Source organism: Vidua chalybeata, chromosome Z, assembly GCF_026979565.1.
Source record: "Vidua chalybeata isolate OUT-0048 chromosome Z, bVidCha1 merged haplotype, whole genome shotgun sequence".
NCBI lineage: Eukaryota > Metazoa > Chordata > Aves > Passeriformes > Viduidae > Vidua > Vidua chalybeata.
The window spans coordinates 11,683,770-11,702,347 of NC_071570.1; the positions used below are offsets into that span (position 1 = coordinate 11,683,770).

General features: G+C 37.4%; 1 protein-coding gene across 1 annotated transcript in view; it reads left to right on the forward strand.

Moving 5' to 3' along the window:
• PTCH1 (patched 1) overlaps positions 1 to 18,578 on the forward strand; it is a 65,612-nt gene that overhangs the window by 21,851 nt on the left and 25,183 nt on the right. The window contains exons 4-13 of the mRNA XM_053931392.1: positions 1,047 to 1,145; positions 1,258 to 1,349; positions 2,766 to 2,964; positions 3,608 to 3,729; positions 5,302 to 5,449; positions 6,384 to 6,515; positions 6,816 to 6,971; positions 7,581 to 7,679; positions 8,949 to 9,074; positions 16,588 to 16,706. Of these exons, the coding sequence (XP_053787367.1) occupies positions 1,047 to 1,145; positions 1,258 to 1,349; positions 2,766 to 2,964; positions 3,608 to 3,729; positions 5,302 to 5,449; positions 6,384 to 6,515; positions 6,816 to 6,971; positions 7,581 to 7,679; positions 8,949 to 9,074; positions 16,588 to 16,706 (1,292 nt within the window). The remainder of the gene's footprint in view (positions 1 to 1,046; positions 1,146 to 1,257; positions 1,350 to 2,765; positions 2,965 to 3,607; positions 3,730 to 5,301; positions 5,450 to 6,383; positions 6,516 to 6,815; positions 6,972 to 7,580; positions 7,680 to 8,948; positions 9,075 to 16,587; positions 16,707 to 18,578) is intronic.

Genomic DNA, 18,578 nt, shown 5'->3' on the forward strand with positions numbered 1-18,578 from the left:
AGACATGCTACAGCTTGCAGCATTTCTTTAGGTAAAGGAATGATGTCTGTGGTCTTAAATGTCGAACCTTATGGATAGGATTCCTAACATTGAAAATCCTTCCATATTAGAGTTGAATTCACTTGCTAATATCATAATGAGGTACATAATGGCTGTGAACAGTGGCAGAGGCTGCTGTTCTTCCAACAGTTTGTCTGTAAAGGGAAATGCCAGCAGGTGTAATAAGAGCTGTTCAATAACATAGACAACAGACTGTGCCTTAAAGAGTGTCTGTGGCCCCATACTGATGGTTGGCAGTTGTGTGTTATCCAACAGAAAAATAATAATGGTGCACCTCAGGACCTCAGAAAGGTACCAGCACAGGGCTAGGATGTCTCCCTGAAAAATGGTTCTGCTGGGGTTACTACTTACACAGTGATGTGCCTAGGAGTGCTGCCTGTGAGGCACAAAGCTCCCTGTCTTTCAGCAGATCTTTTCAGCACACCCAGATGGTTCTTCCATGAGCTACTGCTAAGGCTCCAATTATCTGTTACGCAACTCCTGCCCTAAGTCATTGGAAGCCATGGTAGTGGAAGTTGTAATACAGCTGAAATAGGAAGGCAGGAATCTTAATGGTTTATTTTCTTCTGCATGTCTTGGTCCGCTGACTATATTTGAGTCCTCTGAGCTTTTCTCTTACTGGCATCACTAAGCAGTCTCATATAAATGAGACTGACTTAAGTCACAAGCAGTCTTATATAAATGAGACTGACAAAAATACAAGATGTATTTTTGTCCCATTAACATGTGTTGACTAGGCTGTATGTACAAAAGCACCTCCCTTATTTTGAATGAGTTTTACAGAGAATATGGCAACAACTGCAACAACTGAAATAATGAAAGTTGTTGGTTTTTTATTTTTTTTTTGGTGAGGTCTAGTATATCTGTTTTTAATAACATTTGCCTTGCTCAATGATTTGCTGCTTGAGGCCAGTGTGTGTTTATGAGTCACAGTTTTAAATGTCTCTTACATTTTCAAAATTACTTATCAGTAATTGTGCAAAAAGAAAATATTTGTCCTTCATATTTCTTATAGACAGTGGAAATTGGAACATTTGTGTTACAAATCAGGAGAACTCATCACAGAAGCAGGTTACATGGACCAGGTATGTGTAGCAGGCATTTAATTGCAAGATATGTGTATTTTCATGATTCATCTTGTGCTGCATTGATTGTATTCTCGTGTGACTGTGTTTTTCCTCTTTCTGATTTTGACAGATCATAGAATATCTTTATCCTTGCTTAATTATCACTCCTTTGGACTGCTTCTGGGAGGGAGCAAAGCTACAGTCAGGAACTGCCTACCTATTGTAAGGATGTTTTTTCGTAACTTTCTGGTCTGAATGTTGAAAATTGTATAACTGTGTGCACTGTTTCAGTTTAATTTCCATTGTTTATTCAGATTCTGATTTAACAGGAAAAATAAAATATGAAGTGTAGTGTATCTGAATAGAAAATACACATGGATTTCTTTTTCATTTAACACAAGGTTTACCTGTTTCTATGAGATTATTTGTAAACCTCAATTTAAATCCTCTTTTATTTTTCCTGTGCTGCTAGCATGCAAATTAAAATGTAAATTCTGAGTTGGAGTTTTAAGAATTTTATGCTTTGCTTTTTTTATCCCAACAAAGTTGTTTCTGGTGGATTTTTTTCCCCCCATAAAATACAAAAACATTGGTTGTCTGGGAATTTTAGATCTAAGAAAATGTCTTGGGTTAATTCCCAAGTCTTCCTGAGGAATAAAGAACAAATCCTTTGCTTGAGAGGCCATTAAAGAAACCATATAGTATCTTTTATGGGTGGTTTCTCGCAGTTTACGAGTGTGGTATTAGATGCCCTGAATTCTTTAAAGAGTTAATTGTTAATCTGTGCAGGCATTTTCTGTTAATTATGCAAGAGTTAGCATTTGAGTTATTGTTTCTGTCCTGGTTTGCATGTCTCTGCAAAAGCAATTTGCAATGGCCATCTCCTAACCTTTAGTGTACAGTTTTAGATGGGGAAATAAGGGGGTTTGTGTTTTCTGGTTGGGAGATTCAGAATAATGACTTAAGCCTGGTTAAGCAGATACAGTGTGGTTTGAACCACAGAATAAGGCAGTCAAAAGCCTTTCTGGTCTGTCAACATCACAAATTCAGTAGTGGGGGGTGGGAGATGTGACAGTGATAGTGGTGACAGCCATGGTAGCAGGAAGGCTTGATGGTTGATAGTCAAGCTGCCAGGGCATTTGAAGGAGCACAGTATTGTTACAAATAAACAAAGATCAGTTATATTGATTGATTACATTTGCAAGATGATTATTAGACTAGCAAGAAGTAATCTGATACTATGAGAAAGGCTTTCTTTCCTCAGCCCACTCTCTTCTGTCCTTCTCCCCTCCCCCCTAATTCTTTGAAGCAGCAGTTGGCTGCTTTTTTGTTATTTAGGTTCTTGATAATTTGTTTTGCTTTGTTTGTAAGTGAAAGTATTTTTAACCAGTTTTACAAGATAGCTTTGTAAGAACCAAGTATTTTCGTTCAAATTACAGCTGGGTTTCAAGAAAAGTACATAAACAAATCTAATGAAAGCAAGCCTTACATTTTATGAAACAGCCTTACCAGAAAAGGTTTTATCTTGTAGCAGAAAATAACTCAGTTATTTGTTCAAACATGAATTTTAAAGTATGTTTATTTCAGAACTTCTTTTGTCTTTTTTCTATGTGTCCTTTCTCCTGGTTGCTCTTGCAGAGGGAAGCCTCCTTTGCAGTGGATCAACTTTGACCCCTTAGAATTCTTGGAAGAGTTAAAGAAAATAAACTACCAAGTGGAGAGCTGGGAAGAAATGCTGAATAAAGCGGAGGTTGGTCATGGTTATATGGATCGACCCTGCCTGAATCCTGCTGATCCCGATTGCCCAATCACAGCTCCCAATAAAAATTCCACCAAAGTAAGTTTGCTTGTCCTTGTGCATGTCTTTTCAAGGGAGGCTGGGGGGTGGGGAAGGTTGGGGGGGAAGGTCAAACAGAATAGAAGAAAGTACCATTTTCTTCCAAGCAGTATATAGCTTGTATTCTTGCATGATGTCATTTTTCTGTTCCTGTTACCCGCTGTTAGCTCACAGTCATGGATTTTGCCTCGTTGTGTGATGCAATGCTTAATCCTGTGCATTTAGAGTGAAAGTACGGTTGTCAGCTGCTGCTGTGGCACTGCAGTAATGTGGCATTTCAGCAAACTGGTCCCTCAGACAGACAATAGCCACTGCTGGAACACAGCTGCTGCTGCACCCCCATGCCATGCAGAAAAGCCTTTCCTCAAGTAGCACCAGTTTTGTTGATTTTTGTGATGAATTTGAACTCACGAACCTTGAATTTATATATCCCTTTATCAGCCACATTAGACTTTGGAGAAATTGCCACCTGGTCAACAAGCACCTGGGTGATTTCTTAGCTTGATTTGTTGAATGCCTTTCTTCTAGTAGACTACCCAGATGGTCTTTAACATCCATGATTCTAGTTCACTGGGTGCTGAATTAAGGTACAAATTTATGAAGTTATGAAACCTATTAACTGCTTCTTTATAACTTTTTCTAGCCTCTTGATGTAGCCCTTGTTTTGAGTGGTGGATGCTATGGACTATCAAGAAAATACATGCATTGGCAGGAGGAGCTGATTATAGGTGGTACAGTCAAGAACAGTTCTGGTAAACTTGTCAGGTAAAAAAATATTTAAAGAAAATGTCAGTTTTAATTTGTTAGGGTTAATTTTTTGGGATACAGTAGGAGGATGATGCAAACTCTTGCTCTTCACATGTATTATAAATTTCACTTCAGGGTGACACGTCTCAAGAGAGCAGAATTTAAAAGAATGCTTTGGCTGTTGTTTAAACATAAGGTGGTGTCATCATTTCCTGCTTCTCATCTCAGAATGATGGTGTATGTCAGTCAGAAAGAAAGCTTTATACTGGCAGCTTTGTTGTTTAAATGTATGTATAAAGCACTGAACAGTGTGTAAAGCACTGAACACCTTTGATCACATTTTAAAATATGTTCAAAGGAAAAAGGAAGGAAAATAATGTGAGTAATGTACTCACTCACTTGACTTCTCTCAGAATTCCAAAATATCCATGGAGTGTTTTATTCAGAGTCAATACAGAGAATAGTCTGTATGTCTACATGTCCCTGTATTGTTAATACAGCTTTGAGTAGGAAACAAATTCAAACTCTTTGTTTTAGACTTTTGAACGAAGACATAGAACACTGGACTTTAGTGGGGAAATAAAACTGTGTAATTTACTGTTCTGAAAAATGCAGGCCATACTAAAGAAAATGAAGCATAATTTTTTTCAGAGAACTTTAAACCTTTTTAGCATTCACACAATGCTAAATAATAAGTCTCTCAAGAACGAGTCAAGTAAGGCACTTCTATTGAAAAAGAAAATGGTTCCTTCTCTTATTAATTAATGGTTCCTTCTTCTTATTAACTAATAAAAGCTTCTGAAATTGTTGGATAGAGTTGCATGCTATGGAAATTCAGGATGAATTGCCTTTGTGTATTACAGCTTATTAGGCATGAGGAGTTTAATCTACTACTTCTCTCTGAGGGGTAAAAAAACCCAAGGTCTTCAAATGACATTTTGCCAGCATTTACAAGACCTCATAGAAATAACTGCTCCTGTGGCATCCTTGCAGCAATCTGTCTTATCAAGCATGAACTTTAGAACAGATTTGTTGGGTTATATTATTTTCTCCTGAAAATAATGTCAAAACTATTATTAACTTCAGTGAAAACAGATTTAGCCTCAATAAGTAGAATACTTATACTCTGTTCAATTTTAATACAAGCATGTGCCCTATAAAATCAAGAACTCAAGCAAGCTCCTGTCGCCCTGGTTATCAAGAGTTTTCTAAAGCCTTCTGAGTTTACATTCTTGTAGAGAACTTTCTCACACAACTTTCTGTAAACAACCTATTGTTTTGCATTCTTTCATAGAGGCGGAGAAATTTGATGTACAGGTAGTTTGTCCAGTGTCGTTGGAGAGGTGGCACGTTCACCCTCCAATCCACTGGCATCTTTTGAGAATTATAAAAGATTGGAGTCAGAAAAAATAAATTAGTCTCTTCATCGTGACCAAGGCTGTGGTGCGTCGTTTTTGCTTGTGTCATTTGGTGACAAGCTCCTGTTAGAATTGCATTTGTGACTACATGCTAAAATATTTTCCTGAAAATGTTTTCCTGAAAATGCTCTATTTATGCCTATTTGTCCTCTCTCTTCTCTCCATGTCACAGTGCCCAGGCTTTGCAAACCATGTTTCAGTTAATGACCCCTAAGCAAATGTATGAGCATTTCAAGGGGTATGAATATGTTTCACATATCAACTGGAACGAGGACAAGGCAGCAGCAATTCTGGAAGCCTGGCAGAGGATGTATGTTGAGGTAAAATTGAAGATAACTCTTTGATACTATACTATAAAGTCCTACTAAGATCCACTGCCTACTTTTTACAATATTTCCCTAAGGAATATGCTTAAACAAGAACTGAGTCATTGCCTCCGTGTTTTTAAGAGGTCTTTTGGTGGTTTGTTGTTTGTTTTTTTTTTTTTTGTTTGTTTTGTTTTGTTTCGGTTTGGTTTTTCATTTTTTTGGGGGTGGTGGTGTTTTTTTTTTTTTTTTTTTTTTTTTTTTTTTTTTTTTTTTTTTTGTTTTTTTTGGTTTGTTTTTTTTTTTTCCCAGTAAAAAGCTGCTCGGTTATTCCTATATGAGAAGCCATGAAAGTTTTACTTTTTGCTGCCTGGGACAATTTTGTTTAGCTGGGCCTGAGAAGAAACCAACGAGCTAGCTGGAATTTAAAAGCTTTTGGTTGGCATGATTATTCTAAAGGTGTCTGGAAAACATTAGCCACCCATAGGCTGCTCCCTCAGCAGCAGCCCAGGTGAGGAGGCTGTGTGAAAATGCCTGCCCTCTGTGTCCCAAACCCTGCCCTCCACTGCACTCTTTCTGACCTCTGCAAATGGCCAGGCAGTGAGGGACAAAGAGATGGCTGGCCTGTGTTAAATGCAAAACTGGTACTGCATTGCGGAATTACAGGAAGGGGTTCAAGTTAAGTGTTTGCAATGAGCTGGGCTTTCCTGGGTGCAAATTCTGTCTCATAATCAGCAGCTTACCAGAAAAAAATCAGGAAACACATCAGTGTTGTATCACATCAATGTAATGTCTGTGTAGAGCATGGGCTTTAGCAGGAACATTAAGGCAAAAAGATTTGATTTCAGATGTGTGCTGTAGAAGATGGTAATGACTTCTTTTGACTAAATGACTAAAATAAAAGGAAAAAAATCTTTATTCACACAAAGTTTTATTTTTCTTTTCACAGGTTGTTCATCAAAGTGTTGCACAAAACTCTACTCAAAAGGTGCTTTCCTTTACTACGACCACCCTGGATGACATCTTGAAGTCATTTTCTGATGTCAGTGCTATCCGAGTAGCTAGTGGCTACTTACTAATGGTAATAAAATAAACCTATTTAATTTTCCTTGGTAGTAGAGCAAGGCTTAAAAATATACTTTATTGTTACCAGTTTGTAGTCCAGATTATTTTACAAATATTTAAAATAAAATGTATAGTTTGTAAACTTTGCCTCAGGCTTCTCACCTGTTCCACTTTGTAACCTCTGTGACATGTCTATTTGGATTAAAAATTGTGTAAGGATCTGTGGGTGGGTGGGGAGAGACAGCTGATAGAGCAGGATCCATTCTAATATTTCATTTTTTTCCCCCAAATTCCCCTCCCTGCCTCTTTTCCTTAGCTTGCCTATGCCTGTTTAACGATGCTGCGGTGGGACTGTGCCAAGTCTCAAGGTGCTGTGGGGCTGGCAGGAGTCTTGTTGGTTGCACTCTCTGTGGCTGCAGGATTGGGCCTGTGCTCGTTGATTGGAATTTCCTTTAATGCTGCCACAACTCAGGTATTTAGAAGACACAAGTCTGCTGTTAAATTGCAAGTACTCTGTTAAGGAATGAACACAAGTGAATCTTTGAGAAAAAAAGTACGGAAGAAATATTTTGGCTCTAGATTTTTACTTGTGCTATTTTCCAATTTCATAGCTTATCCTGTGATAAATTAAATTATCATGCTGACAAGTGATAGTGAAGAAAAAACAGGTATTATGTAATCTGTATAATTCTTGTTTGGTTTTTCTATGTCCCAATACAAGTGGAGGCATCCTAAGTACCTAAGGAGCTGCAGATTTGTTTTTACATCTGAATATACCAGGATGTTCAAGTTCTGAAAATATTTGGCATGTAACTTGAATTATTATCAGATATTTGTCTATCCAAAACTTGAATTACTTCTGGTGAGAATTTGTACCTGTTAATAGTATATTTTAAATTCCTCAGCTATATTCCAGGATAAAAGTTAATACCTTTATTGCATCCTTTCCATTTTCATTTTACCTTTGGATTTGTGTAGAGTGTAATGTAAAAGTTGCTATAATTAGCCATTTAATGGCTAGCTGCATGGCAGATCATAACACAATCTTTTTGGGTTTTCTTTTGTTTTGTTTCTTCCCAAGGTTTTGCCTTTTCTTGCTCTTGGAGTTGGTGTAGATGATGTTTTCCTTCTGGCACATGCATTTAGTGAAACAGGACAGAATAAGAGAATTCCGTTTGAGGTAATGACAAAATGGAGATTTGCGGGAAAATAAAACAAAAAGTTTCATATAGAAAACTCATATCCAGAATTAATCAGTGGAGTTGTTTTTTTTTTAATAGCTTTTCCTAGGGTCTAGTTATTCTTATTTCTGTAAAAATAGGAAATTACAGCAATACATGTGGTCCTAGGACATTTTTAAATGTTCACATTCTTGTTTCCTTTTTTTTTTGTAGTGTCTTAGGTTTATTTTCTCTTGAAATTTAATTTATAAGCTGTTACATAAGACATGATCCCATAATCCAAATTCTGCCAAAAATTTCAGTGAAAGTTAATGCAAATTTAGGAACAAACTCAAATAGGAGTCTTGACAATGAGATGATAAATTTTTTTTAATAAAAGAACTCACGAGAGATAAGGGGGAAAGAAAGGGCAGACAGAGGGAAGACCTTTATTTTTTTTTAATGGCCCTAAAATTGAGTTATTTTCTGTATTTTTCTCTTGATTTTACTTTCTGAAGTTTATAATTGACCATGACATTTCAAAGCATAACACACAACTGATAGGAAGCCTAAGGTGTCATCACTTTTATGATCCTTAACTTTTATTAATATTTGTAGTCTCAGTCCAAATTTTCACATCCAAAGTACATCCCATTTAAAACCAGTGTATATTTGCTGATTTTGTTTTCTATGAACAGTCTTCCATGTGCTCTTTCCAGCTGGTTTTGTATGCAGGCAGTACAACCTCACTCTATAATCTCTGCCTGCTTCATAATAGCCTGTTGGGTTAGGAAAGGGTCATGTGTTTATCTTGATTTCTTGGTGGGTTTTGTGTGTGGTCCCTAGACTTGGTGGAGTTCTTTTTGTTTGTTTTGTTGCATATTTTTTCAAGATGTGTGGCTATGTTGTGCCTCTGTGCTGTTAATACATGCTTATTTGTCTGAAAAAATGAGAACACCAAGTGATTCCACTGGTAAAAATGAAATCCTTCTCAACTGCAGATGTATTTGATATTTTTGTCAGTACCCATTTAGTTTTGTATTCTGAAGCTAGAATCAACTCTAGTCATGTTTTCTGCCCTCGCAAAACTTGAGTGCTCCATCTATGTTCCTAGTGAACAGTAAACTTAGTATATAGTTTTCTCACATACTCTCAAATGCAAATTTATATTCAGAATTTAATTGTAATGATTTTTCACTGCTACTGTGTTATATCTGTAGGATGACCCCTTCATTTGCAGGACATCATCTTATTCACTTGACTTTTAAGATGCATCCTTTGTTTTGCAGGACAGAACAGGAGAATGTCTGAAGCGAACAGGAGCAAGTGTAGCCCTTACATCTATCAGCAATGTTACTGCTTTCTTTATGGCTGCCTTAATTCCTATTCCAGCTTTAAGAGCATTTTCACTCCAAGTAAGTTTATATCCTGTTTCGTTAGCTCTGATGCGCTGTGGAAATGTGTTGATGGTACTTGTTAGTGCTGGCACTGAAGCCTGGTTTTGGTGCTGCTGCAGTTCACTGAGCCAGAACCTCACTGCAGCAGCACCACAGACCTGGGCAGCAGCAACTGCTGTCTGCCCTCCATTCTCCTGCTCCCTCTTCTCGTGCACAGAGTCTCTCACATCCTGCTAGCAGGTGAAAGAATACTCTGTCCCACCACAGCTGAGTTGAATGTGAAACCCAAGCTATATGTAACTAAGAAGAAAAAAGTTCCCAGATGAATTTGTGTTCTAAAGTCAATAGGAGTAGGCTGCAGTGTAGTGTGTACTGTAATGTTCTCAGCAGCAATTTAATCCTTTCATTCATATTTGTCCAGTTTACTGCTCTTAAAAACTATGAGTGCAATGACAGCAGTCCATATGAATTTGTAATTTTAATAATTACTGTAGCACTTTTTACTGCCTTACTTCCAATAATTTAATTTTAGCAAACTTGGAGAAAACTTAATAATTATGTGTTCTGGATGGGTATGAAGAAAACGTGAATTTTATGTGCTGAACCATCATTGCTCTCCCTTTCTCTGTCTTCTTGTATTTGTTTGTGATAACATACCTTCAGAAATATGAAATATTTATGATATTGGAGAAGGATTTCTTCTAAAAGTGAAGACTGAAGAAAGATTTGGAAGTTTTTCCCCTGACACAAGCAATTTATAGCACTACAGAGCACCGTACTATTTCAGTAGTTATTTTTCTTCTTCTCTGGCTTGGTTCTTCATTCATTTTTATTCTCATTGAGCCTTTGGCTACCCAGAGGAAGCAGGGTTGCAATTTTTCCTAATACATGTGGCAATTATTGCAGTTCTCAGAGATTTAAGTATGCCTGCATTAAACTGTAAAATGGTAAACTGTTTGTGATTGAAGTTATGTTACTGAAAATACAGAATATGAAAAATACAAAAGCTAAAACCTGAGGCACTAATAATTTGTTTGCATTTCCTTCTCAATAGGTAATTTGATAGAGAATAATAGAGAATGTAAAGGCCTCATTGGTTTTCTTTATCATTTAGCAGATGCTTGTGGCAACTAAACCTAGATGTTTAGTCTTGAATGGTTAGTAGTGTTTAGCTCTGCTGATTTACCAAAACCTAGATGTCTCTTCTTACATTTCATATGATAGTTTGAATAGTATGAATTGTTTTATTTTATAGAATTACAGAATAGCTTGAGTCGTAGCAGGCCTTTTGAAGGCCCAACCCTGTTCCTTACACCCTGAGTAGGGACATCTTTAACTAGACTTCTCTGGCAACTTGTTCCAGTGTTTCCCTACCCAAATTTTAAAAAAACACTTCTTTCTTATATCTAATTGAAATCGAGCCTCTTTCAGTGTAAAGTCATTCCCCTTGTTTTGTCACTACATACCCATGTGAAAAGCTCCTCTCCAGCCTCCTTGTAGCCCCCCTTTAGGTACTGGGAGGCTGCTGAAAGGTTCCTCCAGAAATTTCTCCAGGCTGAGCAATCCAAATTCTCTCTGCCTTTTATCAGAGGACAGGTATTCAATCCGTCTAATCACCTCTGTGACCCTTCTCTGGACTCCCACAGGTCCATGTCCTCCCTGTGCTGGGACCCCAGAGCTGGATGCAGGGTTCCAGGTGGGCTCTCACCACAGCAGAGCAGAGGGGCAGAATCCCCTCCCTCCCCTGCTGCCCACCCTGCTTTGGATGCAGCCCAGGACACGTTTGGCTTTCTGGGCTGGGAGTGCCCATGGCTGGGTCATTCCAGCCTCTCACCCACCAGCACCCCCAAGTCCTTCTGGCAGGGCTGCTCTCCATCTGCTCATGCCCCAGCCTGTGCTGGTACTGGGATATCAGGTACAAGTGCAGATGCAGCACCATGTACTTGGCTTTGCTGAACCTCATGAGGTTTGCATGGTCAAGACTAAGCTTGATATGTGAAATACTTTTGGTAGTATATCACTTCTTCCACTGGAAGAAGTTATTTATGCCTCCTAAGTCTGTGTCCCAGTTTCAAATATTTGACAGGTACCTTCAGCAGCTAACAGGATACTGAAATTGGCCATTTTGCTGTAATCCCACTGCTGAGCTGTTGAGTGTGAGCCACCAATATTAATTCTCTCTTACCTGATCAGATTTTGCTCATTTTTTTTTTTCTTGTTTTCACTCTTCAACATCAGAATGGAACAGGTTGTCTTTGGAACATATGTGGAGACAATAGCTGTAATTGGTACAATAATCAGTTAACTTACATATGCCTATCCTAAAGTAATTTATTTTTGCCTACTGCCGTGCTACAGACTGAGTTACTGAAAGAATAAAACAAAGTCTGCATAGCAAAATGACAAACAAACAGTTTCCAGTGAGATTTCACCATACTGTATTATTGTATGAACATGTTGATATTATTCAGAATAAAAACATCAAAGTCTTTTATAAGGTAGTGATTAATATGGACGTTATGTGTAGGAACCCACATGAGTGTCCAGAAATTAGGGTTTGAATTGCTTAAACTTTTCTCACTTGGTAATTTGTCTTTGATGGAACACAGTAGCCCTGTATACATATATAAGAGGTGAAACGTGCAAAGAAGGAGCAGTGGGAGATTTAGATTCATTGATGTCAGAGCTACATATATGACTGATACACTTATTAGTTAGCAACCACTAAAATGAAATCCTTTGTTGTTAGGAAGGAATATTTATTAGTTGCTTTGCCTAGCTTCACCAGGTGAAATTGAAATCAGGTGATACTTTGATCTCAGTACTTGGAATCAGAGAACCATGGCAGTTTTGGTGGGTGGTCTGTATTTATGGATGGATTTCTTAATTTACAGTCTCCTTCCTCTCTCTCTCTTTCTTACTCAGACTTGTTTAAACAAGAAGTCCTTGCTGTCTCTGATGGTTTCCTAGCAAAACTTAAAAAGCAATAAAATACTGCTGCATTTACTTTTCACAGATGCTACCATCTTCTCATCTAGATAATGAATTTTTAACAGAGGGGCTTGAAAAAGAAGGATTGTTCTTGACCTTGTTTTGCTCTTCATTCACTTTTCTTAAGACATTACAAGGTAATTGTCAACCTTTCCATAATTTTGAGGCCCAGTATTGGTAAAATAACCTGGCTGCTGAGGGAGAATAAATAATTCCCTGCATCTGCAAGATAAACTTCTAGTTAGAAACTCATGTTTTGCACATCAGTGCCTTCTTCTATCTCAGGTTTTGTCGTATTCTGCCAGCAAAATTGCAGTTCATTGATACCTCTGTGTTGGTTATTTACTTTATGGAACTCGAACACTTCAAGTTTGATGCTGTGTTAAGAGTCTGCTAGGGTTAGCTCTTTCCAAAACTTAAAAAGTGGAATTTTGTTCTTTTGAAAGTGAGATCTTTGAAGTTCCCCATTCTAATGTTTTTTTTTTTATTTTTAATCTTATTAGCCCCTTATTTAAGCAGTTTTAGGGCTTTGAGATTGCTGAATATGACCTAAATACTTAGTCATAAGAATCATCTCTAAGAATGCTCAAGACTTTAAAGGAGTAGGTCCTGAATTTTCAGACACGTTTTGTTTCTTAAAATAGTGGTGAAGGAATAGGTTATCGGAGAAATCCACTGAAAGTTTTGAAGCTTACAATAGGAAATTTTATCATTATGTGAAGCTTAAATCATTATGTGTCTTAAACATAGCCCTTTGTTTTGAGTATAAGTGAAGGAAGTCATGGCTGAGTCTAACTACCTCTGGGCTGAATTATTTTCTAAGACAGACTGTTCAGAGACTGTCACACAGTAAATTCTGCCCAGGAAAGATAAGGTAAAAAAAATTATCAACCTCTTCTTTCTTATATCAGAAATATCCTTCCCTAACAGCAGAGGAATGGTGTGGATCCACTAATGAGCAGAGGTGGAACTTTTCCCAGTAAGTGTTAGAAATAACATTTTCCCTTACCACAAGAATGACAAGTTTTTTTTTCCTAAATGTGGAAGTCCATTACCAGGTGGCAGTGGTGGGTTTCTGGAGGGAAAGAATGTATGCTTTTAAGCGCATTCCATTATCTCACTCTGCTGAAGTGGTTCATCCCCCACCTTTATCCACACCATTACCTTTCCTTGCCCCTGACACGAGAATTTAACAAGCAAAATTAAAGCCTGAGGGGAAAAGGGGCAGAGGATGAGGATCTGAGTCTGTACCATGTCAGGAGGGAGTTGCAGATAGAGAGCAGTAGGGTGGAAGTTTTCCTGACAGACCTCCTCATCTGTTCATCACCTCTGGCTATACAGCACACCCGGTCTCCTTGGGTGGGCTGCCAGGAATGGCACATAGCAGCACATACTTCAGCGGGGCCCCAGCACATACCTACCATCCTGGCTCCCTGCTCCCTTGCTGCCTCCAACACAGACTGCCATTCTTCTGTCTCCGTTAACAGTTGCAGCAGCAATAATATTTTTAGGCTATGCATTATGAAAAGATGCAAAAACCGTAGCGTGTTTCTCAGGAAGTGACCAACACATTTTTTTCTGATTAATGGAATTTTTTTACTGCTCTCTGATCTCATTTCACTGAATGCCTTCATTTTACAGCCTTGAGTAGGTCCCATTTTATTCCTTCTGGACTAAACTTACTTTTGTTGATTTCCCAAGGAAAAGGTCTGAGGCCTTTTTCTTTCCCATTTGGCCATTGGTCTTCAAAGGTGTGAGAGAAGATGCCCTGTTCTCAGAAGTCCTAAGCATGCTTTCAGCCTGGATGCTGCCTGTACTCAAGAAGCTCTGCTGCCACAGTTCCTTGCTGCTTTTACAGATTGTGGCTGTTGTCACAATCTCAGTTCTCGTACTTTCCCATTCCTCAGCACTGTATGTATGAATGGCGTTGGGAGGGCAGCAGTGGCAGATGCATCGGGTCAGGGACTGAATCACTCCTCAGTAATTCGTCCTTTCCTCTCCTTATCAAGTCAAAGGGTGGGATTTTTTTGATGGGACAATGTATTAGAATTCATACAAGAACTTATTTAGTTGTGAAAGCTGAGAACTGTTAATCCTTGTAATGCTGAGTTAAGGTGGGTGAGATAGAGTATGCAATATATAGGAAGTGCAATATTAAGCTCTAGGAATCTATTTAAATTAAAATCAGAATAGAGATTGCTTTGAAATATTTTACTTGCAGGGTGGTTAGTACCTCAACACTAGAATGGCACAGTGGAAAATCTAGTTGTTCTAAAAAGAGATGTAAGTAGGCAGATTTACTGCACGTTGTTGGATTAGTTTTGATGCTTCCTAAAAAAAATCAAATGTCAATATAACTAACTTTAATGGCATCTCTACCACACAGTTAAGTATTAGTTTTCAGATCTAGTAATATTGGCGATTCAAGGATGTTGGAGTCTAGAGAGGGAACTGATATGGCATGAAGTATTTGCAGTTTATAGAGCAGAAACAGAGGTCTTCTATTAGTTTTCCAGCCATGCTGAGAGGAGTAAGAATGATTGAGTCAGACCTCAGCTATTTTTTCCAAATCTCAGTAAATCTTAGCTGATCCTTGATACAAGATGTTGGTTAGGCACAACTAATTATTCATGCTATATGGGTGATTCAACCTTTTTTTGGTTTAGCACCAGCAAAGAAAGCAGTTGTAAAAATGAGGTTCAACAAACACCTTTCTTTCAACAGCATCCATTTATTTTTCTGACAGATTGAATTAATTCTAGAGCAGATCAAAAGCAAATCACTTAATTTTAAAGTTTTGGCTATGACCTTGCATACCTTTCTGTGTGAATGTTCATAAATCATTAAATAATCATTGGATCTTTTCTGGGAAAGATGACTAAATACTAATTTGGCTTCAAGTACCAGGTAAATTCTGTTTCAGTAACCATGTCTAAAGATAACCAGCAGTATTAAAATCTTACTTCAAGCAGGCTGGACACCAGGAAAGAGAAACAGCAATAAAACCAACTTTTGTACGCAGTATATTTCTGATTGAAATTACTAGAAAATATTTACATAAGTAGTTGATTCTGTCATTTTAAGAACAGTAAAAACAATAACTAAGATTTTTATTATATTCTGACAATTTCAAAACTGTAAAAAACTTTCAGGATGTTATTACTTTGATTTTCACAGATAAATTTAAGCAATTTATGTAATTTAATTGAAAAGCAACTCAAGAATTTTTAAAACATGAATTTTGGATATCACATTTCTTGTACTGCCAGGTTTGAGGTCTGATCTCTCAAGATCCAAAAGAAACCTTTTTTTTTTTTTTTAATAAATACATCACTTTTATATTGGGTCTTTTTTGTAGCCCAACTTTTGTTCTTCTTTAAGACTGTATTAACCTAAGTGCTCATTATTTCAGAAGTTACAGGTGGAGGCACTTGATAGTTTATATATAGATAGCTTGACATGAAACTGGGCTAGTATTGGGTGGCTATTGCTTACCAAATGGGTAAAACATAAGGCTTTCAAAAGGTTTTTTCTTTTCATTGGTTGGTGGCTGAACAATTTTTTCCCCAGTGTTTCTCCTGCTCTTACAACTGTCTTCCAGTTCCCAGTGCCCAGCTTTCCCTTTGTGATGGGTAGGGCTCCTAACAATTCTGCATTACAAATAAATGCTATCAATAATAATGATAGATGCTGCACCACATATGTTTATGGAAATTCTCTGGGAATCTCTGTGTGGGAAAGGGTTTAGAGTATGGTCTGAAAGGGGGTGGGCGGGGAGGTTGTTTTTTTCATTATGTGATACTTGCTTTACAAATTAAATCAAGTATTCTTGTTCCAATTTAAGACTCATTTTGGAAGACTGGCTCATAAATCAAGCTCTGTTAAACACAGGCATATTAGTACATATATTTGCTGTGTGGTGTTGGTTTAATTTTGATTCTACTTTAAAGATAATCCCTGATAAACTCAAAATATTGCTCTTTCTTGCTAAATTTTTAAGTAAGACTATCAAGTGCACAGTATTTCACTAAAGTGATCTTTTTTTTTTTAATTTACTGAGATCTTCTTTTCTGATTTAATAATGTGCTTTAATATTATTGTGATACTTAAATTGCTTCAGATCCCATAAATGTAAAACCTTCAGTTCTAGTTTCAGGTTTGCTTCCATTTTATTTTGCCTTGAGACTCTAAATATGTCAGAATTTTATGTAAAAATATGATTACTGAGTCAACAGACTGTTTTTCCTCTTTAAAAATAATGACCACATATCCAGGCACAGATGTATTATATTAATACAAGATTAAGTATTAAATTAATTCACCACAATAGTCCTACCATAATGAAATGGTAGGACTACCACAGGTCCTACCATAATGAATGTAAATATATATCTCTTAGTTTGCTCAGGCAAAAGCTTGAAAGCATCAGATGGGTTGCAATGATAAATGGGGATGAGAATTGAAATGTATTTTTATGCTTCATAAAGCTGATGCCATATATGAAGTTTAGCAACATTACTTATCCTATGATTGTCTCTAGGCAGCAGTTGTGGTGGTGTTCAATTTTGCTATGGTTCTGCTGATTTTCCCTGCTATCCTGAGCATGGACCTTTATCGTCGGGAAGACAGGAGACTGGACATATTTTGCTGTTTTACAAGGTGAGAGTGAGCAGTAGCTCTGTCCTTTCTGTGGTCACCAATCAGTGCATCCATTCCTTGTCAGGAGTGGGAGTTCTTCATTAAAGTGGGGCCAGTGTATTATTGTTACTGCTTCATTGCTAGTGATTGGCTTACATTTGCAACCTTGCTTTTTACCTGCCTGAAGGGAAAAGCTGAAATACATCTGTCTCCCTCTCTTCCCCCACACTTTTCCCTTAATTCCTACATTTGTTCATTTTGACTGTTGGAGAACAACTTTCTGAAAGCAGATGAAAGATCCACTATTTAGGACTATCTTGAGGTATTTTTAGAAGGTTATGACTTAGTGCAAGGTGTCCAGTGCCAGCACTGACTAATCTTGGAAAGCTGTACATAACTCAGGATACTGAGAAGCCTGACTTACACTAAATCATTATGTATTAATTTTTATGCTTTTATGCCTTTAAACCTAAATAAAAAAACAGTGGAATGACTTCCCCTCTAGGTGAGTTTTTCATAGCACTATAAGGAATAATCACTACCACTACAGGATAATGTTTGATAAAGTGTCCTTTGTGGCTGCAGTAGGAATACAGAATGGTAATACTGCCATTCTAAAGTGTGTACAAACATACTCTCACCTGATAGCAAACTTGGAACCTATAGTGGGGGTTAGGAGTCTGCTGTTGTCAGTGGAACCACTGCTTGGAAATGAAACATCTTTTCTACCTTAGTTTTTGCTTTTGACTGCAGTTAAGAGGATGAGGTACATTTCTACATGTGTACTCCTACTGTCATAACCAAGATGTGGAGAATCCGCATTGGGACATTTTAGCCTTTTACACGCATCCAGGAGCTGATAGTTTGATATTTAATGTCAAAGGAAGAAAACATTTGTTTCTGAAGGAATGGTTAAAACAGGAAGTAGATCCCAAGCTATTTCTTATTAATAGTTTCAAAGAACAGCTGAATGTATTAGAGTATTGGAACCCTGATTCTCAGGAATTCAGAGCACTCAGACCTTCCATTTATTCCCTCATCTAAAGCTGCACCAAATGTGCATCGGAATTCAGCCCCTTTGCATGTGAAGAAATGCAGTTAGTGAGAGCTTGCTTTGATTAGGTAGGCAACATTCTGAATTCCTGTTGTTTTTGTAGGATTTGTGCACTTGGTGAAAAATATCTGATACTGTTTAGTATCGTCCATTTATCATTTCTCATGTACAGGATTAGGCTTGTCTCTGATAATTATATTTTTTTATATAAACTAGGTAACTGTTAGGGTCTTGCATAGACTAAAATAAAGGGAATACTTTAATTACGTTTGTGATTTTGTCTCTTCATATGGCCCACCCTTCCTAGGAATGAATCCTTTCATTAATACTTTAATGTTTTCCTGATTTATAAAATATTCAGTCAGTATATGGCAAATCATTTCAACCTGCCTCCCAAAAGTCTGAGATCTTATCCAGAAGGCCCAAATATTATTTAACAGCTACTTCATTTGTTCTAAACACAAGAACTATGTCATGCATTTCCCTCTTCATCTAAATATCTTAATTCTTAGCATGGTTACAGAGATGCAAACTCACAGACTTACTGTGCATTTAGACTGCGTACAACTATCTGATGAACATGTGTAATTAATGGAGTGATGCGTGTACATGTCAATGTCTTCAGACAGATGCTGTTTCCTTCTTCCTGGAGGACAAGAAATTAGCATGTATTCTCAGGGGCCTACACTATGAACCATGTCCGAGAGATGTTTCCTTAACGCACAGAATGAAATTAACATCTAATCGTTACATGTAATTGGTATAAACCATCCAAAAGAAGTAGAAGCAATCTCAGATGAAAGCATGTTATCCTATCTAGCCTGGTTAAAATAAAGATC